The following is a 22,307-nucleotide window of genomic DNA, read 5'->3' as shown; positions in this document are numbered from 1 at the left end:
ATTGTTTGTCAAACCGCCACGTTTAGTTTTTCAGACCATCATGTTCATCACATGTCATGACCACCACCTAAAAATACAATACGTGACTTTGTTGGGTAACTGGACTGTAAACTGGAAATTACAAAAGCAAAATGGTTTTGGCTACAAATATTTGGCCTGACAAGAAATTAAATAATTGATACAAAAAGAACTGCTTGCTCGTTTAATAAATACTTTTCAAAAAGCTGAAAAATAGCCGGCTGTTCAGTGCATGGAGCTGGCTGTGTTAAAATGAGGAAAATAACTGGGAATGTCTGTACATAGTCCCCCGACGTATTCAGAAGAAGGAGATGGCTTTCCAGGGAAAAACTGTCCAGAGGGAGATGTTTTGGAGAGGTAAGATTCCTCCTGCGACCAGGGTGACAGTCCCGCAGTGTGGGGCACCTGGTGAGAGTAAAAGTAACTGGACTGATTGGAAAGTAAATTAAAAGAGCGGGGGGAAGAGAGAGGCAGAGGCACAGAGGCAGACGCGGTGAACGAGGAGGTGGAGGTCATCTGTTCACATCCCATTCCATAGTAAGTCGCATCTTGGGCGGACGGGAGGAGCAGTCTTTCCGCAGCGGGACCGACCGAGCTGAAGTGACGCGAGCTCTGGGACAAAACCGACGCGGCGTAGTTGTTGTGGTGAGCCGCGGAGTTCGGGTGACGGTGCTGGAGGGTCATGAACGGCGGAACGGGCCAGTAAAACGAGCCAGCGAAAGCCAGTCCTGCGGCGGTGGTCGCGGTGGAGGACAGCCGCGCGCCTCTCTTCATGGCCAGCTTGGCGCGAGACGCCGCTGTAGACCGGCGCCTCAGTTTTCCAGTGGTTCCGCCGATGAACACGTCATCGCTGGACGGGTCGAGCATCCAGTAGTTGCCTTTCCCCGGGTCATCGTAGTGGCGCGGGACCTTGACGAAGCACTTGTTGAGGCTTAGGTTGTGTCGGATGGAGTTCTGCCAACCCTGCCTGTTTTCTCGGTAGTACGGGAAGTTGCCCATGATGAACTCATAGATGCCGTTGAGAGTGAGCCGTCGCTCCGGGCTCTGGCGGATAGCCATCATGATAAGCGCGTTATAACTAAACGGAGGCTTATCGGGTTTACTCTTCTTCTCCTGTGACTGTCCATCTGTTCCTTCACACTTTGGCTCTCCAACTCCCCCAGAATCCTTTTTATCCGCTCTGTTCGCTTCGTTCCGCTTTGGGATCGGCTTCTCTTTTCCATCAGTTGACTGATGGTGATGGGAGCGCGCAGGTGGCTTTGCGGCACGAGAGCGCGGTGCTTCCTGCGCGGCGCTCGAGTCGTTCCTCGCGCGCTCGTGTCGGAGCAATAAGCTGCTAATGCTGAATGACGACTTGTGAAAAAAACTAACTGGGGTTTTTAGTTCCTCCATGTTTGACAATACAAACACGCTCCTAAAGGTGTCCAGCAGGACTTAAACGCTTAGAAAAAAACACGGAAAGTGCCCGCTCATTCTTCAGAAACGCCTGAGGACAAACAAAAAGATCTGATAAGTTTCCGGCACAGCCAATCTCTCTGACTGATCAATGAACTCGAAGGCTCAATTATAACACTTCGAAAGCCGGTGAAACTCAAGCCTCTCACCTGAGACCGCCCTTCTGTTTACACATTCATCTGACTGAATGCCTGTCAGAAGCGAGCGAGGCAAAACGACGTTATGCTAAGGAGTTCGGATATACGACAACACTTGGAGATGTGAGTAAACAAACAGCTTAGGATGGACATGAACCCTAATCTCTGGAGGATGAACCCATGGAGCGTGTCCTCAACGGACCATTCAGAAAATAAAGTGAACGAGTAAGGACGACGTCTGTAACTCGGTGCTTTACGCTATGTGCTTCAAACTTTGATAATGCATGCTATTCCCATAGACTATTTGTTTGCTTCAAATTAACGTTGTTTTGCGTCTACGAATTCTTGAACTGTAAATTCATGTCAAGCAGGCCTATAGTTACACTCTTTATCGAAGCGAGTTAGGATATGATCATCCGTGTGAGGTATGTAGGCTATTTAAAAATTTAAAATAAAATAAATCTAAACATCGTTTCAGTTACATTATTATACTATATTTTGCTCTTCTCAATGTCAAAATGTATTGTTATGTGTTATTTATTTTTATTGAATTATAATCAGTTTTTAAATTTATTTAGCTATATTAATACATTTTAATGTAATGTAGGCTATTTAATAAATTAATAACCAACTAATATTGTTTAAATGTTTTAATCACATTTGTTTATCTAATTTATTGCTTTACTAATTAATTTTTTTTGTTGTTGTTTTTTAGACTTTTCCACTGATCCCCTGTCACTCTCTTGGGGCCCCTGGGGGTCCCCGGACCCCAGTTTTAAAATCCCTGAGTTGGACAACATTAGAAAACATGGGCTTTTTAAATGGTCACATCAAATTAAACAAGTGAAACTGCACATTCATATGATACCGGTTCATGCATTGCAATTTTAGGTCACACTTTATATTTATTCAGACACCTTCAACATTTTCTCACATTACCACAGTTTATTCGCTATAGTTTAGAAAATGGTAATAAAATATGACAATAACTGAAGAGTTAAACTGTGTCAGAATAAATTCATCTTGATAATGTCACATAACTGATGGAAAGGAATGTAATGGATTACAATCAACCAATCAGCTGTTAAATTTAAGTACACAATTACATAATGGACTGCATTTATGGACTGCATTTATATAGCGCTTTTAACAGACCCTATGGCCATCCAAAGCGCTTTACATTTTTGCCTCACATTCACCCATTCATACACCATTCATACACGGCGATGTCAGCCATGTAAGGCACCATCCAGCTCGTCGGGAGCAGCTGGGGTTGGGTGTCTTGATCAAGGACACCTTGACACTTGGTCAGGTGGAACCGGGGATCGAAACACCAACCTTTCGGTTTGTAGACAATCTACATGAGCCACTGCCGCCCCATAATACCAATTTAGGTCGACCAATGACCAAGCAATGCTTAATTTTGGTCTGTGGTGTAAAAGGTCACATTAGCAATTAAAGAAAGAAAAAGAAAAAAAACAGCCAAAACATGGTCTGGTCAAAGTGTCTGAATAATTTGGTCCCAAATGTTTTATCAGTTTTGGTAGTCACTGTATGAAGACTTTGTGGGTATAATATGTCACAGTTGACTTTATTTTGCTATCCTCATTTACATAAATGAACTATTGTGTCCTGCACTCTACGGTAAAAAAAAACATATATCTAGTGTCTGAATAATGTTTGGTTTGACTGTATAATGTACAAACTGTTTGTGTTGCAGACCTATTGCTATTGAGGTGGGATACAGGGTCAGGTTTGATGGTTATAGTTTAACCCTTTAACTGATTTCTCAACCGCACGGTGGACCTTACTTTGAGTGTTAAAAAATGCAGTCAAAAGAAGGAGATGAGACAAAATTCTTCTACAGCTCTATTGCTCCACCCCCCTGTCTGATTTCTGACGGATGGGACTTTTCAGTTTTCAGGTGACAGTATCAGTTTGCACACTTCAGTCACACAAAAGAATGAAGTTGCTGATCAGTCATCAAATAATAGGGTCAAACAAGATATCAGTTAAGTAGGGAATCAAACCATAATTATGTAGTTAGTAGGGTGGAGTCCAAACAATAAAATATGGCAAAATACAAGAAAAATACATAAACACCTGTTTACCATAATTTTCCAAAAGTATGTGTGATCGTACGGTTGATATGTCTGTTAAGGGTTAAGGGTGGGTCAACAGTGTAATTACCGGTACATCCAAGTACAATGTAAAAACATATAAGTGCATTGTAGCAGATGATTACTTTAAGTGTTAAAGACATTTTTTCTTTTAAAAAAATATATTCACACCACACACAATTGTGTGTTTATACAATTGACCAGAGTACTAAATGTACAAAACGTCACTTAAGTAGTTTTTTTTTTTTTTTTCATGATTTTGCTGATTTCAAGTCTAGACTCCAAACAAATCACTTTAATCATTAACATAGCTTACACAAAGAAGTCATCAGAGGTTTTGTAATTGCTCTCTTAGTTTTGGTAGCTGAGAGTATAAATGTTCCCCCGGACACTCAGTTTTTGCAACGTCTCTATGTCCTATAAGCTCAAAATTGGGGCGCACATGACCGTGAAGCACTCCAGTGTGCAGCAGTCTCAGCAGAGCCAACAGCGAGGCAGAACTGGGCAATTCATCTACAGACAAACAGACAATATATAACTAATCTTCTTTATGATTTGTGAACTTTCAGTATTTCATTACAATGAAAGCCTTATTCGTGTTGATTTATTTTTCTATTTACAAACCCACAAAATATCCCAACAAAACAATAAATTATATATACACTGTAAAAGAAATTGTAGGTTTTTGTTTGTTTAACTTAAAAAAGTAAGAAGTAACCTGGTTGCCTTAAAATTTTGAGTTTATTGAAATTAAAAATGTGAGTTGCTACAATGAAGGAAATTCGTTTAATAAATAGAAACTCAAAATATTATTGTATCTTATCATGAAAATAGCACTATTTGGCTCAGTCATCACAAATAAAACACACACACTTACCCAATATGCTTACAAAATCTGATAATAATATTTTAGTACAGATGAAAAAATAGCTTTTTGGCTAATTCTGGCTTTTTTAACCATGTTTCTTCATGTGTTTTATGAAATTGCACTGTCCCCTTTTAAATAAACCATTAAATAAATAAAAAATAAAGGTTGTCGAATCTCAAAAAATGTTCGTTGTATTAACTCAAAATTTGAATTTCAATTAACTCAAAATTTTGAATGTACTAATGGAAGTAGTCGTGTTCTCACCGTTGAAGTTGCCCATGAGTGCGATGCCAACAGAATATGAGTTATGATCCTTTGCATGGGCCCCTACAATCCCCCATCCCCGCCCTTCATACACCACCCCATCTCCAGAGATCAGAAAGCTTGAGGAAGACAGAGAGAGTTGATTTTTAATGTATAGACAGTCCTGTTATGTTAGCAGAATTTTAACAGGACAAAACATGCCTTTTTATAAAAATATAAAAATATGTGATTATATATTTAAAACAAACATGACAGTCATAAAGGTTATTTGTAGTACACTCTAAAAAATACTGGCTTAAAAACAATCCAAGTTGGGAGGAAAATGGACAAACTCAGCGATTGGGTTGTTTTAACCCAGCGGTTGGGGTTAAATGTTTGCTCAACGTGCTGGGAAGTTTTATTTAACCCAACTATTTTTTTAAAATCCCTATTTGGCTGACTTAAAATTATTCATAAATGTTTATCGTTTGTATTATTATTCATTAAGCGTATTAATAGTGTTTTTAACATTATTTTAATAAATGTGGATTATCAACATACTTTGGGTTCATTTTAAGCAAGCAATACAGTCATTTTTAAACAAAAGTTGAGTTAAATAAAACTAGTAAGTTGGGAAAACATTTAACACAACCTCTGGGTTAAAACAACCCAATTGCTCGGTTTGTCATTTTCAACCCAATTTGGGTTGTTTTTAACGGAGCATTTTTTTTTAGAGTGTATGGTTTTCTTGTCACATGACCAAGAAATGTCTTTCTCTATGATAGTTTACTAGAACTTTGGCTACCGTTCTGGCAAGGTTCTCTCAAAGTTATGATCAACGATCTTACAGTAACATTAACAGAGCGTTTGTTTAATGTTATCTAGTTTTTAATAGCATGTAGGCACAAAACATTATTTACATCGCTTGAGGAACTTCTTTGTTGTCTCTAATGTATTTTAAAACAACATTCAAACGTAACATTACCATAATGTTTGCAAAATGATCATATTAAATGCTCTTTTACCGTTAAAGGCTAAACGTTTTGTTTGTTTTTTACAGATGTTTTGAACATTCAGAAATAACGTTTTTATATCTTAATGTGAACGTTAGTGAAATGTTCTTGGGATAAGACTTTTTTTGGTGTCACTTTATTTTACAGTATGTGCACTTACATGTATTTACAGTATATTATCAAAGAATAAGGTAACTTCATGGGTTAAGGGGTAGGTTCAGGGTTAGTAACCACTACCTATTAAGAAGTGAATGAAGGTATAGTGAATGGACCACTTTTTGTTAAACATGTCATTTAGACACTTATAGATTTTTTTGAACTTTAGGGTCCAGCTATAATATTTCACTTTGCATACAGTTGATATAATGCATTAATTGCAAGTTATATATTTTGCAAGGTATAAACATTTACTTTCAGGTAAAGTGGGTCATCCCTGATTTATCAAAAACCATCCTGTATTTTAATTAAAACCACATGGTTTATTAACAGATATTATCAAACATATTCAACAACATATTTATGAAACCAAAAGCATTTACCCTAAGCTTTGAGTAAAATCAATCAGTTCACTCAGCATGTGTTGTGTTGACATTAAATTGGATAAAGAATATCATATATCAGAATATTCATAATTCAGAATAAAGATAAAAATGAACTCATGAACAACACATTAAAAATGGGACTTCTACACATGCAACAACAAGCAGGTTAACACAAATTCACAGGAATACTCAAAAACAAAATGGTAATCATATTGTATAGCTTTTTTATGGCCTCACTTTATACTAGGTGGTCTAAACTGTACTTACATCAAAATATATGTACTTTTTGTGTTTATATTGTACTGCGAAACACTTTTGCTGATATTGAGGTGGGATATGAGTAAAGTTAGGGACAGGTGTGCTGGTATGGGTAAGTTTAACGGTAAGGTAAGTTAGGTGTAAGGGAAGTTTCAACAGTGTGATTATAAATGGAACCCCAGAAATGTATTACAGATGTAATTACATGCAGCTATTTTTTAAATGTAAGTACATGTATGTGTACAATAAGTTCATTGTATCAAATTATCACTTAAATGTTAGTACAAAATGATTTAAAGCCACCTAATATAAAGTGGGTCCAACTTTTGTAACACTGTAAATGAACTTAAATTGTGTCCATATTTTAAAGCGTTATATTCTGCATCTACATTTTGCTCCTTTCATCCTTTATTCACTACACAGATTGAACTCAATGCCTTGTCTTATTTCCTTTCTTCCATCTCTGACTTGAATTTCCTTATGGCACACTCATTTCAATTTTCTATACCTGTCAACTATAAAATAACCAGCGAATGTCAATATATTTAATGAATTTGAGTATAATTACTGAAAGTTAAAGGGCACTAGCCTACTTTACCTGAATTCCACTGGCCCACTTTATCCATACTCTGAAAGTAAAATCAAACTTAACCTGCCCACTTTACCTGCAATTTTTGTTTGTTTTTTGTTTTTTGTTTAAGTCGGATTTAAATAGTCAGACCTGGACAAAAAATTCACGTCATTGACATTTGACACCATATCCAAATAATACCAACAAGTAGTTTTGCAAAACAATTATAAACATTTGTATTTAAATAATAACGTGTGGTTAGATTTTAAATGTAATGTTCTATTATCTATCTTACTTGTAACCGATATCGTCGAAGCCCCTCTCTTGCATGTGCATGCGCTGGATGTGAGCGAGCTGAGGGACGATGTCGCGCGGTTGCGGGAGCGCTGTGTGGTGGACGACCACAGTATGTGCGGGACTCTTCATCGCTGCCTTGTCTCGAGGATCCACTGCGTTCCAAGCACGACGACTCACAACTACAGCCACGGCGAAACACCAGTGAGCTCAGATCAAAATGCTACAAATTACATAAACACATATTTAGGAAGATAATTTGCCCTCACCCGAATTCATGTCCAGTGTTTCTACAGGTGTGTGTCCGTCCATATCAGCGACAAACCTTTCTTTCAACAGTCAGCGAATGTACATGACTTGCAAACTGACAAGTTTATTGTCAGGGTGGGACAACGTGTTCATACTTCCGCGTACTTTCCTGACTCGTGCAAATATTCTGGTCGCGAGTCCTGCAATAACACGTGAAGAAATTGTTCTGCACAGGCTTTTAATAGACCGCTACGGAAATGCCAGTATGAATAAATGGCGATAATTTCTACTGAAAAAAAATAACAGAAGTAGCAGCATGGCATGAAAGAGGCATTTACGCTTGCATTAACAATTTTTAACAATTACACAATATCTAAGCAGTGTGAAACGTATGATTATTCTCTTTGTAATAGCCTAATAACTTCTTCATTTGTATTCTCACCTCCGAAGTGTGGATTCTGTATTAGATTTAAAGAGATAATTCATCCAAAAATGTCACCATTTGCAAACCTTTATGTACTTACAAATCTGTATGACTTTCTTCTGTGGAACACAAAGGAAGGTATTGAAAAAAGGGTGGATAAACAGCTTTGGTTACCATTGACTCCACTGTGTAACTAACATAATGCCACAAAATTTTAAGTATGAAATTTGACAAGTGGAAACTCTGGAGCCAAGAGTTTCTGATTTGGGGGCGTATCAATGACTACGTTTACATGGACAACAATACTCCAATATTAATCTGATTAAGACAATACTCTGATTAAGAGGCTACCATGTAGACAGCGATTTCTAATTACCTTAATCTGATTAAAGTCATAATCTAACTACACATAAATCGGATTAAGACATGTGGAGTATGCCTATTTTAGTCGCATTATCAGAGACATGTACACACCTTAATCTTACTATTAATGTCATGTCTGAGATTTCACCGCATTTTGTGACAGGACACATAACGTTACGCACAACAGGGGAGTGCAGAGGGGAGGCTTTGTGGGTTGGAGCCTCTGCCCTTTTTGAAAATTAATCAAAAGTGCCCCTTTCAACAATCATCGATAATATTGTGGCCAATAAAACAAAATTGGAATTATACTTAATATAACAACGTGTACAAAACAGTAACAAATAGTGGAAAAGTCGCGTTTATCTTTTACGGATCTGTCAGTCTGAAAAGTCGTTGCCATAAACGTCGTTGCTATGGGCGGTGTGTGTTTTACTTGACTGTTCATTGTGAACACTGCGTCCTCTCTCTCTATTTTTATTTTTGTTGTAATTATTATGCTCATTGTAAAAGTAAAATACAATAAGTTTGTATCTGTAATCGCAAACCAGATGGGTCATTCAGTGAACGCCTGTGGCTCGACGGCAGGAAAAACAATCCAAAGAGTCATGATTTTTAAACCTTTTTCATAATTAATCAAAGCTATTATTCTAAATGTAGGCTGTCAATAAGGAGGAAAGAGGGGCAGTGTCTCTTCAAAAAACAAACAAAAAGAGGCAATACATAATATTAAAAAAAATAAATCAACGTAAATGTAGATATAAAACATTATAAAAATGCATGTTTTGTTATACTTCTTAATGTAAAGTAACACTGTCCAACAGCGACACCCGCAGGTGAAGTTAGCGGGTTTACTGAGCCCATAAAATTAACACACCTGCCAAAGTCACGCTATGATTGGATGTTGGAGAACATAGCGTGGCATGGGGACGTAATGACGTGCCATAATCGATCTATGTTCTATCACATGTAAAACGAGAACATGAACGGAGTACTCTAAAAGCAACTCATGTAAACACCTTAATCAGAATATTGTCTTATTTAGAATAAGGTCAATAATTAGATTACTGCTGTCCATGTAAACGTAGTCAATGAGAAAAGAATGTGGAAGCAATGGACACATCTGCAGTTAATTTGGTTTAATTAAAGGTAGGACAGGCCATGTTTTTCATGAACACTTTTTATACTGGTTGAAACTCTTCACATCCTGATAGCAATCAACAATAGAAGTGGTCTAAATAAGCTATTCAAAATGTACATACCTTCCGTTGACCGAAACAATTTCGTCCAGCTTTCGGTCTTAATGAAATGTTAGGATGTCCTACCTGCCTGTCAACATGTATTTCCATACCTCCGTGCACCCGCACACAGACATCACATGTCATCAGCGTGTTGAGGCAATGCAAAAATGTAGACAGATAGTCACCGAGCTCCACTTACAACAGCAGCAGCTGCCTTTTACAGTATCAAAACATGACCTTAATTAAAAGATGGCTACCCGGGTAGCTGTTCACGTCCTCAGACTCAAATGTACACGTTTATATAATTTAATAATTATTTTGTTACATTTATATAGCACTTTTCTAGGCACTCAAAGCGCTTTACATTGAAGGGGGAATCTCCTCAACCACCACCAATGTGCAGCATCCACCTGGATGATGCGACGGCAGCCATATTGCGCCAGAACGCCCACCACACACCAGCTGATTGTCAAAACTATCAAAGCCAAAATGAATCTGCAGTATTCAGTGCTCTAAGTAGTTATGTTCATTATTATTGAATGTTATATACCTTGAGACATGATGCAGTCTCTTGTGGTACTTTGCAGACTCTGCTGTGTGCATGCATGGAGGATATGCGTTGACGTCACTTTCCTGCAGGAACACGCCCCCTCGGCCAGACTGAGTGGCAGAAGAGCTGCTGCATGACTGGAGTTAAAAGGGGAAACTGCGAAAACGTGAGAAAAACTAACGGACAGTTATCACAAGTTTGGACTTGATGTAGTGTTCCTTACAGCTTACCAAAGATCCAGTGATCCACAGATATTGACAAGCAGCCAGAAATAGAGTTTTCACTTGTATATGAGACTGATTTTAAAGCGCGGGACACACACACACACACACACTCTCAGTTTAAGTCAATCTCATGTCAATCTTGAGTACCTATAGGGTAGTATTGCATCCTTCATATCTCCGAAAAGTCTTTAGTTTTATCATATTTATAAAAGAAATATAGGCTGTACCGAGTCTTTCCGGAAAAAAACGAGCGCCTGGAGGCGTATCGTGTGGGTGGAGCTAAAGAATGACGAGCACACCCAAAGCGGTGACGTCCTCAAGCATGAAGAAACCCATGTATACTATCGACCCATGTATGCTATCGATCGAATTCAGCTAATACATGATCCAGAATCAGGCTGAAATAAATTGAACCGGAGAAACGGCTACAGCAGGACGTCCGTCTCTGTGGTATGTACTGTATCAAACTGTCAACATTTGTGTGTCTTTACTCGCAGTTTATGAGGACATGATTCGGTTTATGGACTATTGTATGTGACTAAACCTTAGCAGTAGCAAGCAAACCGGTTTTGCACGTCAGACTAGTGTAACGTTAACAATGGAGTAACGTTAACCTTTAGCGCATTTGATTGACGAAGCACGCGATCGTGTTGTTTACTGATGTTTACTCACGCGACGATAGCCAACAGCACAGACATTTGAAGCAGTTTTACTCACCGGCTGCTTCCAAAGCAGGACCGAACCTTTATCGCTGGGACCGCTCCGTCAAAAACACACTTCTTCTGTATGATTTGGTGAAGTCCTGTAACAGCAATGACCGTGGAAATCCGCGATGTTGTGAAGCTTCCCGTCATTTCTGCGTTCAAATCGGTTCAAATGCAGCTCTGCCTTCCTGGAATGCTGTGCTGAAGCGTTGAAGTCGCTCGACGTCACCCATAGGAATAAAGTGGAGCGGGAGCGCGGCGCGTCATAAGTGTTCACGGACGACTGGACCTGCACCTGAGAGAGTGTTTATGGGCGTGCATTTCCTCTCTCGCTCTAGTCACGCGCGCGCGCACCCTACCGGGAGAGGAGCCGTACGGCCCATACAAGGACCTTCCGATCTATTAACGTCAAGTCGACCCATACTCAAAAAAAAAAACTCTCCGAAACTTGTGAGAAACTGGAAGGAGTATTTTTAACACAGAAATACTCCATCAAACGTCCAACATTAGTTTTTGAAACTTTGTCTATGTTTAGGATGGGAATCCAAGTCTTTAACAGTGTAAAAAGCTCAGTATGCATGAAACAGCATTTCACCCCCCCTTTAATGATGGGGAAAATCATAAAGCAAATTTGCCTTTAAAATTTTTTTAAAATTAAAGTATTTATTAATACTTTATATAAACACAATATAGGTAGATCTGAATCCAGGTTATAATAACTCAATTCAATGTTATATCATCATATCATCCAGTCTAAAAACTTATCTAGTTTTTTTTGTCAGTGTTTATTTAAAAACATTTAATTATGCAGAATATAGGTTGGTAAATATTTAATCTCAAAGCTCTTTCCTATTTTAGATATTTTGTGTTTTTTATAGCATTTACTCTGAAAACTAATGCTGCCACTCATTGTCTTAAATTTTGTTGAAGTGAAATTAGGCTACTGTATTTTTGTGGTCAATTAATGCTACACAACGAGGTTGGAAGTGAGAATATCTGAAAGTAAAGGAAGTGTATGTGAGATTGTGGCCAAAACTCGTACTGCAATCACTATCCCCCCTCCCCCTGACTGAGGTTTCCAGATAGGCCGCAGGATCCAGCAGGAACGTTTGTAGCTGCAGAGCAGAGCTGGTAACCCGGATGCAGAAACACTACTGACTTTGTGATTGGTACATAGGTGGAGCTTCAGGACTTTTGGATTTTTCCCGCCTCCTACTTGGAAATAACGTCTGAAATGCCACTCTTAGTATGACATCTCACCCGTGTACTCAGATCGATCAACCTGACCTCAGCGAGGCACGTCATTTGATGTCACTTCCACACTATTTCTGCTTCAAGCAAAGCATGGAACTACCTTGTCAAAAAATAAAAACTACATGCTGTCAAAGGTAAAAACCAAATGTTAATATTAGACATTAATTTTATATATAGTACAGGCCACAATTTTGGACACATTACTATTTGTAATGTTTTTGAAAGAAGTTTCTTCTTCTCATCAAGCCTGCATTTATTTGATCAAAAATACAGAATTTTTTTTTTATATTGTGATATATTATTACAATTTAAAATATTTGGTTTTCAATTTATTATACTTTAAATAATCATTTATTTCTGTGACGCAAAGCTGAATTTTCAGGATCGTTACTCCAGTCTTCAGTGTCACGTGACATCCAGTCTATCACATGATCCTTCTAATATTCTGATTTATTATGAGTGTTGGAAACAGTTCTGCTGCCTAATATATTTGATGAATAGAAGGTTCAAAATAACTGCATTTATTCAAAATAAAAACATATTTTCAAATAATATAAATCTCCTTTACTATCAATTATTATCAATTTAACACATCCTTGCTGAATAAAATTGATTTATTTCAAAAATAGAAAAAGAAAAAAGACTGACCCCAAATTACTGACCAGTAGTGTATATTGTTGTTACAAAAGATTTCTATTTTTAAAACATTTGCTTCTTTTTTTTTTTTTTAACTTTTTATTCATCAAAGTATTATAAAAAAGTATCACAGGTTATGAAAAAATATTAAGCAGCAGAACTGTTTCCAACTTTGAAAATGAATCATCATATTAGAATAATTTCTAATTTCTGAAGGATCATGTGACACTGAAGACTGGAGGAATGATCCTGAAATGTCAGCTTTGCATCACAGAAATAAATTAACATTTAAAGTATAATACATTGAAAACCAATTATTTTTAATTGTAATAATATATCATTAAATTTTTTTTCTGTATTTTTGATCAAACAAATGCAGGCTTGATGAGCAGAAGAAACTTCTTTCAAAAACATTACAAATAGTAATGTGTCCAAACTTTTGGCCTGTACTGTAATAATTTTTGTTGTTGCCATAAATGACACAAAATGCAGTCGTCTCATGGAAACATCACATGGTCTCAAACATGGCAATAAAGTTCCACTTCAGCCATGACACAAGTAACGCATGTCTTGTTTTTGTGTTGTCAATTATGGCAAAAACAATTTGATTAGCAAATAATTAAAGTATTATAGAAATGTCTATGTAAATTTTACTTTGACACAAAGTAGCTCTATGCTATGCTCAAAGCATCTTGAAAGTGATCGACCGTTAAGGTCTGGTTAGATCAATCTATCCTGAGTCCACAAGTTCAAGCAGCATTCCAGATGTTATTCCCAATTCTCAGTTGTCTGGAAAGCATCATAAGACCAGGTACAAAGTCGTCTCAAAGAAAATCCTCAATAAATGCACTATAAAGCATAATGTCTATAAAACAATTAATAAAATAAAAATTCTAAATAGTACAAATATGAAATTAAGAAATACTACTATATAAATATTAAATAAAAATATGTAAGCGGGATCTAACACTTCTCTTTTGTTGACAAACGACTTTTTGTTGAGTTAAGCGCTTCTCATTAGAAGTTTGAGGATGGTTGATGCATGTTGTGCTTTCAAATACGTTATAGGCAACCAAAACTCAGATCAGATGCAGTGAGTGTTTTGTGTGGAGCAGAAATTTATATGTGTGAATCGAGCCGCTCAGACACCAAAAACACCATCATTGACAGCTTGTGTAAATGAACACAGTACTGCAGTTCACTTATCCATTAATTCACAGCCTAACGATTCGATAATCGCACCGAGACATAATCCCGATCTAGGTTTTATTTAGATTTATTCCTATTCGGTATCAATTCCTACTCGGTATAAAAACTCAACTCACTTTTTGTCATATTTTATTACAAAACCATCAAAAAAAAATACAGTGCGAAATATTAAAATGAGAAACTATAAAAGATCCTTGGGAAAAAGTCTCTGGCTTCACGCTGGCTTTTGGTCACTGACCAGATTCGTCCACTCCACAACATGTCCCCAAAACTGAGAAATAACTCGTAGTAATGGAGCAATAGTGACTCGGGACCCCAGACCTCATCCTTCTCATTCAGTCCATCTGTGGCCACAGTGTGGGGCGGTGCAGACATAGTAAAGCCTCATGGCATCCTGTATTCAGAAAATCAAAACAAGCCTCTTCAATTTCAGTTTTATGCTAAGTATCATTTGATATTGCTGCAATTAAAATGACAAGACCTATATATTTTTTAGTCTCTTTGACAACAGGAAAATAAGCCTTTGTAAACTTTTAATACCAGTCACAAAATCTCTCACATGGATTCAATGACGTGCATGAAAGTTACTGTTAATAGAGGGGAAAACTGTTTAAGACACATAGGTCTGCAACTGCTAAACTTAAGGCCAGCAGAAAACCGTGATTGTGCTCGTCTTTACCTCAGCCTTCATGCTGTGAGACTGGAAGAACACTGCCTCCTTGTGGCCACACCTGAAAACAAGCAAACATTAATTCATTTTCAAATGGCCAATCATCAGCGCTAATAGGAATTACCATTATTTATATACATCTAAAACAAGAAATATATTTATCACTCACTTTGGGCACGGGTGGTCCTCTGTCCGAGGCAGTGTTGGATCTTGGGCCACGTCTGCAATAATCTGAGTGAGTTCACTTGCAGAGAAGAGGAATGAGACAAGGTTAGAGGGGTCCTTTCAACTGATAAACATGATAGAATAACTGAATCAGAGTTGATCAGTGTGGTAGGTGGAGCATTTGTGCTTTGGCTAGGCTATTTACATATTTATTTTTATTTTATCCATTAGCTCTGGAATGCCCCCTAAACAGTACTAAATATGCCGCTTCTGTGACCTAAAAAACACTGTCACCAGCTCAGAGCCAAAGTCATTCCACAGGCATATAGTCCTGTTCAGTACAGGTGAAGTAGTGGTATTAACATTAAAGGACAGCTCCGGGGGAAAATAAACCTAGGGGTAATTATCACATGGTTACTGAGTAGATCGTTCTCTGGGATACATTTTCATGATAATCGAATGTAAAGCGTTTTATCTCTAAAAACAGATTAGCTTATTATTCGCCACATTCACACACCTGCAGTCAGAAATTTGCCTATTTTGCAATCGAACTGCCTTTGTGGTTATGCTATTTTAAAACGAAAATAACTAGCACCATCAAGCGTCCAAGTTTTAATAATAATAATAATATTTTATTTTATTTATAATGCACTTTTCATTCCGAAGAATCTCAAAGTGCAAGTGGTTTTAACCAGGCTAGAGATGTGACACACTCACAACATTAAAACTTTTTTTTTTTTTTTGATAACTAAGTAACTATTACGATTGTTCTTTTTACCACAATGTAAAAAAGTTAATACACAAAATTTATTTTTTGTTTCTTTCTTTCAATTTAAGTGATTGCAATAGTCTACCCTATTGTGATATTTATCCGTATAAAATATTTGATTAGATTGTTATGGTTTGCTATTGCGGTGATCTTTTGTGAGTGACAGGTTGTCCAGTCCTCATCGTAAGAGAAAACAAGTTATTGTGATTAGAGATTACAAGGGCATATGCACAAAAAAAGAAGAAAAAAAGAATATTGCTACTACTAGGCACCACTAAACATGTGCCGATGACTTCCGTGCATAAAATGCCTTATCATTTATTATTAATACTAATGTAAAAGCCTCTCGCATGCATGGTCTGTGTTAAAATAAAATAGCAAGACACTCACTCAACCTCATGGGTGATTTTGTTCACATAGATGCAGCTGTTGTCGGCTTCCTGTTGATAGTCACAGTTTCTGCACTGAAAACATGCATGAACACACACAAGTGAGGGACGGTTGTCAGATCATCAACTCATTAATAATTAAACACTCGAAGACTGTAACTTAAAAAATAATAATAACTTACAGCATAGAGCAGAATGCGATTTTCTTTATCCTCTTTAGGATACAACATGTTATTACTGTGGTGAGAGGGAGAGAGATTCATATGAGTCGCTGCTGCTAAAAAAATACACACATCAGATCAGCAACATGCGTAGGAACGCAGTTCAGTAACGTTAAACTCATTAAACTCACCACTCCTGACAGAACCTGATGCCCACAAAACCAGGTTCATAATTTCCACCTTCCAATTCCATGGTAAAGTTTGTAGCTCTGTATTAAAGGATGGTTGAGCTGATAATGAGGACAAATCCTCCACTACGTCGAAATGACTGGAAATAGTTTATGCGCATGCGTGGCCTCCGTTTAGTGCTGCGTAAATAAATCACAGCGACGCCTTCTGGCGGCGGACACAACAATGATTTATTGCGGAAAGATTATTATTATTATTTTACATAGGCGCCTAAAACCTTAAGACATATCATATGAATACAACTTTGACTGACGGATAATGTTGCAAAAAAATACTAGGCTACTATATAAAATACTATACTATATAAAAAATACTATACCTACTTCTTCTCATTCATTTTTCATGCAAACTCAAACTGAAACATCAAAAATTAAAATAAGTAAAACTTGCAGATGTTATTTCATATGCCATTATCATGTATTTTAATTGGTCTTAACATATTTGAGTATTCTAAATAGCCTTCATACATTTAACTTAAAAATATCATGTAGGCCTAGTCGCAAGTTTTTAGTAGTGGAAACTTGACTAGATTTAACTAGCTAATTCAATATATTTATAAATGCCACATTGCTAATCGGCTACACAATGCTTTGGAAGCATTAGCATAGCATTTGCTGAATGAGAACAGCAATATAATAGCCTACATTTAACACAAATCTGTTCTCATAAGCTCATGCTCACCTTAATTACCCCCCCCCCCAAAAAAAAAACATACGGAAACTCTTCTAAACTAGCATGACAAAACATTAAACACTGCTAAATCGCCCACTTAACGTTAATCTTAAACACACAAAACATCATATAGCCTAACAGATACATTTGGTATCTGATTGGTATCAGATTGCAAACTCATACTATTTATACACATGACCATGAGATCGTGTTGCTTTTGAGAGTCATGGCAAAAGGTCTGTTTAGTTTAGTTTATTATTTATTTCACAGGGACCATGTGCAAGTACATTAATCTTAAAAAAAAAAAAAAAAAAAAAAAAAAAAAAAAAAAAATGCTTTACACCAGATTTAGCTACAGCTATTTTCCATCCATCCAAAAATAAACAATTTCATAAAACTTGTATGTTTCATAAAGTTCTAAATACTCACAAAAGTTAATTTGTTTGAACTAATTTGTCTAATTTGAGTTGGTTACTCAAACCAATTATTTATTTTTATCTACAGTGTAAATATAAATAAATGTTTATTCGGTTTCTGCATAATTCTGTAACAGGACAAAACACATTTTCAGATGAACAGTTCTGAATTAGTTTAATGTAAAAGATTTAAACAACAAAAAAGTAAAAAAAAAAAATCAAATTTGCAATAACATTAAGTGCAATGTTCGATTTCTGTGTACATCCTTTATGGAGCGGGTCAAATTGACCCCAACTGGATTCAATACAATTCCTCAAAAATCACACTATGAAAAACAACAAAGATTTAGGTACAAACTGTAAACTTTTAATATCAACATTTGTCAAATATTCCAAAAAAATATATCTCTGAACATATGATTTAATGAAAATGTTTTTTAACCATTTTTTAAATTTTTGAAAATAAATAGTATGCTGAGCTGACATACACATTTAAAGTTCTTTTCTTCTTCTTTTTTTTAAAAAAAACATCATAACTGAACCCTTAAATGTAGCTGTATAATGAAAATATTTACTTTTCCTAAGTTGGCTGTTTTGTAAACTCATTTCATAAAGTCAAGAATTTATATCTGATATGATGAGCACACAGAAAATGTGTACTTTCTGCATATGAATATCTTGAACTTCACACACATGGTGCTGGTTTTGCTGTCGTGCTTAGATGGGCACACCTCACATCTCTTCCATTTTTTCCTAAAATCTGTGTTCACTCTTTATTTTCTGTGGGTCTGACTCCAGATCCACCTGCTTGCACGGACTCAACCAAAGCTGCAGTGTGGGAAAGCTCATTATTCACTCACAGGGGAGTGAGAAACCAAACATAACAAAAACATACATCAAATAAATGTTTTATTTATATTTTGGCTCTGTGAAGCTGCCTTTGAAAATCAAAGGTTTGGTTAAAAGCTAGGTATTTCAGATATCTTGAATATATAAATGAGAGCTTATTTTACTATCTTTGTCTGTCAAATATTTTCATTTGTAAATTGCCATTAGTTCTGAACACCATGCTTTTTGAAGTGTGTTTGGTTAGGGTTACAGCACTTTTAGATATACTTACACTTTAGAACTGGAGTTGATGGCCTGAAATACATGAAATAAATGTTTTTATTTTGTGTTTGTACAGTTGCTCTTAAGAAGCTGCCTATGAGGGTCAAACTGACCCGCGAACATCACCAACGTAATAGTCATTTTGTTTGCATATGTCAAAAAACACCAGCATGTTGAAACTTTGCATGCATGTTCATGATGATAAATGAGAAAAAGTCACAAAATATCAAGAAAAAAAACAAAGGTTTAATATTTTATCAGGAAGCTTGAAAAAAATTAATGATAGGTAATTTTTACCATCTATGGCAGACAAAATATTTTTCTGTATTGAAATAAGAGTGGAAAACCATTTTTTTTTTGCTTCATAAGGTAGTAAAAAGATAAAATAACAAAATATAACCAAGATATGTTATTATTTTGGGTCAGAACAGTTGCCTCAGAGAGTTATGAGGGTCAAAGTGACCCGCGAACATCACGAACGTAATAGTCATTTTGTTTGTATATGTCAAAAAACAACAGCATGATGAAACTTTGCATGCATGTTCATGATGATAAATGAGAAAAAGTCACAAAATATCAAGAAAAAAAAATAGGTTAACCAGTATTTCCAACAACTAGAAAATCAAAATGGGTCAAATTGACCCGCAACATAACACAAGGGTTATCCCTTTAATGTCTATGGATTTACCTTGTCAACAGGCTAATTACCTGTTTTACTTTTGGCTGCGCTCTGGTACCTCACAAAATAAAGTGAATCCAAACATGAAGACTGCATAATGTGGAATTTCTTGTCTAGCTTACATTTAGAATGGCTCCAAATGTTGCAGTATAATGCAGAAAAATAAATCCCATAACCTGTAACGAACAGGCAAAACTAATCAATTACAAAAGTCTTGTAATAAACCGACTAACATATTTCAGATCTGTTTGTCCCTACCAAAATTATCAATGAATATATGTTAAGCTAATAATAAGCTAAAAATAACTGGGATTACTGGACTTTTTCGACAATAACAAAACAAAACATGGATCCTTCTAATACACAAAATTTTTCATAATTCACCCAAAAATAAAAATTAGCCCATGATTTACTCACCCTCAAGTTATATATATGACATTCTTCTTTCAGGCGGAGTTATATTAAATAGGTCGTGAACTGAGAAATAAACTTTACTTTGAGTGTCTGATATATAAAAAGTAATATAAGGGAATATAGGAATATGCTTTGAGAGCTGAAAACTTTGTTAGTCAAAGGAAAGCTTTTATTGACACCAGGCCCAGAAAACGAGAGATCTCAGAATATGCCAACCCTTGACGTCAGCGTGTGGTGAAACACCGCCTTTTTTTTAGTTTTAAATATGGACATTTTTCTTACACAAACGCACTACTTCGCTTCAGAAGGACTTTATTAAAAGCCCCCAGAGCCATGTGGAGCAGTTATATGATGGAGAGATGCACTTTTAATGGACTTCATAAACGAGACAACAATTTACTGCCATTATAAAGCTGGGAAGAGCCAGGACTTTTTTAATATAACTCAGATTTGAATCACCTGAAAGAAGAATGTCATATACACCTTGACTTGAGGGTAATCATAGTAAATCATGAGTAAATCATAGGCTAATTGTCATTTTGGGTGAATTAATACAGTAGTATTATACTTTATTGCAGTATATTGTTGGCCATAGGGTGGAGACAAAACCAAATTTACCAGAAAACATATCCACGAGTCTGCTCTGCTCTACATATGACAGGCAGACACAGAAACAACCAAACAAATTATAACTATTTCTTTCACATCATTCTGTTATATATAAACATTTCATGTATTAAACCGTTAAGAAAAAAAACACAGGGCTCACATTCTGTCAACAAAGATGTGAATGGAGAAGGAAACGGAAGAAGCACTTAAGAAGGACAAACATCCTCATGCTATTTCAAGCTCCCAAGAGAGTGACATAAAATGAGATCTGATCCAGAACTCCTGCTGGTGCACCGCTGACAATAAATTCTTCATAATCTGTGAGTCTGATGTGTGTGGTCACACCTGGTGCGCGGCTGTTGTCGAACACAATTTAGACTACATAAAAGACTAAAAAACTATGGCAACAAACTGAAAACATGGTGAAAATAGACGGAAAAAAACATTCTTGTGTAAACCTGTAACATACTTTCAGTATCCGCCAGAGAAGATGAACTACTTTGTTTTTCCCTTTAGAAAAGATAAAATAAGACAATTATTATAGGCATTAATACACATTTTAAGCAAATACAGTGTCCGCAAAAATGATTTGAGAAAAGCTCTAGCATCATTTGATTATATTTATTTTCAGTATTTAAATACTTTTTAGGGCCACTGTACACTCAATTATGAAGTAATGTTTTTCAGCATCACAAAATCTTATACAGCACCTTTGTCTTTCTTCTCTTTTTCCCAGATTTAAGTTCCTTTGCACTTTTCAAAATGGCACTGAATGTTTCTGTGGACATGCGTGTTGAAACTTGGATTTTAATTGGAGAGAGTTTTGCTGTCAAGGAGGAAAAAAATATTTACAATCTCATTTTATCAAACTGTCATCCGCTACCAGCACATATCCAGACCTTTATCAGACTACAAGTCTTTTGAACTGAATAAAGCCATAGTTTGTGTGAGAAACAGACCTAAATTGAAGTCATTAATTAGCAATAGTGTTTCTCTCTAATGTATTGTAGCAGCACTCATGTAAAAATATGTTCTAAAAACATGTTTGCTAGCGTTCCCATTAAGTTATGAAAACGCTCTGAACATTCAGTTTTAAAAATGTTTTAAACCCTTTTTTTCTTAGTTATGTGATCGCTTAACATTCCATTTTGCATATGTTCTCTGGAGTAGTAACATTTAAAATGTTACATGAACATTCAATAATTAAAAAAAAAAAAAAAAAATGTTTCCATGAATGATGCATTGACAACTTAGAACAAATATTCTATCAACGTTACTGTAAGTTAGTTAGAGAATCGTTACCAGATGCATAGGGAAAGTTCTGAGAACATTTCCTGTTAGCAGGGAAGTGATGAGAAAGAAGATAAAATAATTAATATTTACTTTAAATTAAAAATAGCATCTCCAGAATTCTCTAATTTAAAGGGGTCCAATGATTGGAAATGCCACCTATTCTATTGCATGTCATGCATGAATTTATGGACAGGGCTAAACAGGCAGTGATGGTGCTGATCTTCTTCTGCAAAGGTGGTGCTTGCCTCCCTTTGACGTCATTGATCCCCCTTTCCAAAACCTTTGCTGTCTTTGCTTGGCCTGCTATCAATAAAAGCTTTTATTGGACTAACAAGGAAGTT

The 22,307-nt window shown here is 36.2% G+C and overlaps 4 protein-coding genes across 7 annotated transcripts in view; all 4 read right to left on the bottom strand.

Moving 5' to 3' along the window:
• Positions 1-243: 243 nt before the first annotated feature.
• Positions 244-1,715, bottom strand: foxg1c (forkhead box G1c). The gene has a single exon (XM_067419859.1). It carries the CDS (start codon positions 1,408-1,410, stop codon positions 244-246), a length of 1,167 nt encoding a protein of 388 aa, XP_067275960.1. The 5' UTR covers positions 1,411-1,715.
• A 2,200-nt stretch (positions 1,716-3,915) lies between these two features.
• pglyrp5 (peptidoglycan recognition protein 5) lies at positions 3,916-8,437 on the bottom strand. The gene is made up of 5 exons (XM_067419453.1): positions 8,293-8,437; positions 7,789-7,968; positions 7,521-7,701; positions 4,863-4,981; positions 3,916-4,243 (listed from the first exon to the last, which is right to left on the bottom strand). The coding sequence occupies exons 2-5, from the start codon at positions 7,829-7,831 to the stop codon at positions 4,059-4,061; spliced, it is 528 nt and encodes a 175-aa protein (XP_067275554.1). The 5' UTR covers positions 7,832-7,968; positions 8,293-8,437; the 3' UTR covers positions 3,916-4,058.
• Positions 8,438-14,259: 5,822 nt separating this feature from the next.
• Positions 14,260-16,886, bottom strand: polr2i (RNA polymerase II subunit I). Of its 3 annotated transcripts, none has more exons than XM_067419326.1 (6): positions 16,716-16,886; positions 16,546-16,640; positions 16,365-16,438; positions 15,210-15,284; positions 15,050-15,101; positions 14,260-14,764 (listed from the first exon to the last, which is right to left on the bottom strand). In XM_067419326.1, exons 1-6 carry the CDS (start codon positions 16,753-16,755, stop codon positions 14,702-14,704), a joined length of 399 nt encoding a protein of 132 aa, XP_067275427.1. In that variant the 5' UTR covers positions 16,756-16,886; the 3' UTR covers positions 14,260-14,701. The 3 variants fall into 3 exon arrangements, with proteins under 3 accessions (XP_067275427.1, XP_067275428.1, XP_067275429.1); XM_067419327.1 differs by having other exon boundaries at positions 16,546-16,637; positions 16,716-16,885; XM_067419328.1 differs by having other exon boundaries at positions 16,546-16,600; positions 16,716-16,881.
• A 1,396-nt stretch (positions 16,887-18,282) lies between these two features.
• LOC137043273 (ribonuclease inhibitor) overlaps positions 18,283-22,307 on the bottom strand; it is a 38,730-nt gene continuing 34,705 nt past the window's right edge. For both annotated transcript variants that reach the window (XM_067419476.1, XM_067419477.1), the window contains 2 exons: positions 21,384-21,499; positions 18,283-21,183 (listed from right to left, as the gene is read on the bottom strand). In XM_067419476.1, the coding sequence (XP_067275577.1) occupies positions 21,169-21,183; positions 21,384-21,499 (131 nt within the window). In that variant the 3' untranslated portion in view covers positions 18,283-21,168. The remainder of the gene's footprint in view (positions 21,184-21,383; positions 21,500-22,307) is intronic.

This window comes from Pseudorasbora parva, chromosome 16 (assembly GCF_024679245.1).
Source record: "Pseudorasbora parva isolate DD20220531a chromosome 16, ASM2467924v1, whole genome shotgun sequence".
NCBI lineage: Eukaryota > Metazoa > Chordata > Actinopteri > Cypriniformes > Gobionidae > Pseudorasbora > Pseudorasbora parva.
This window is presented reverse-complemented; position numbering and strand designations above follow the sequence as displayed.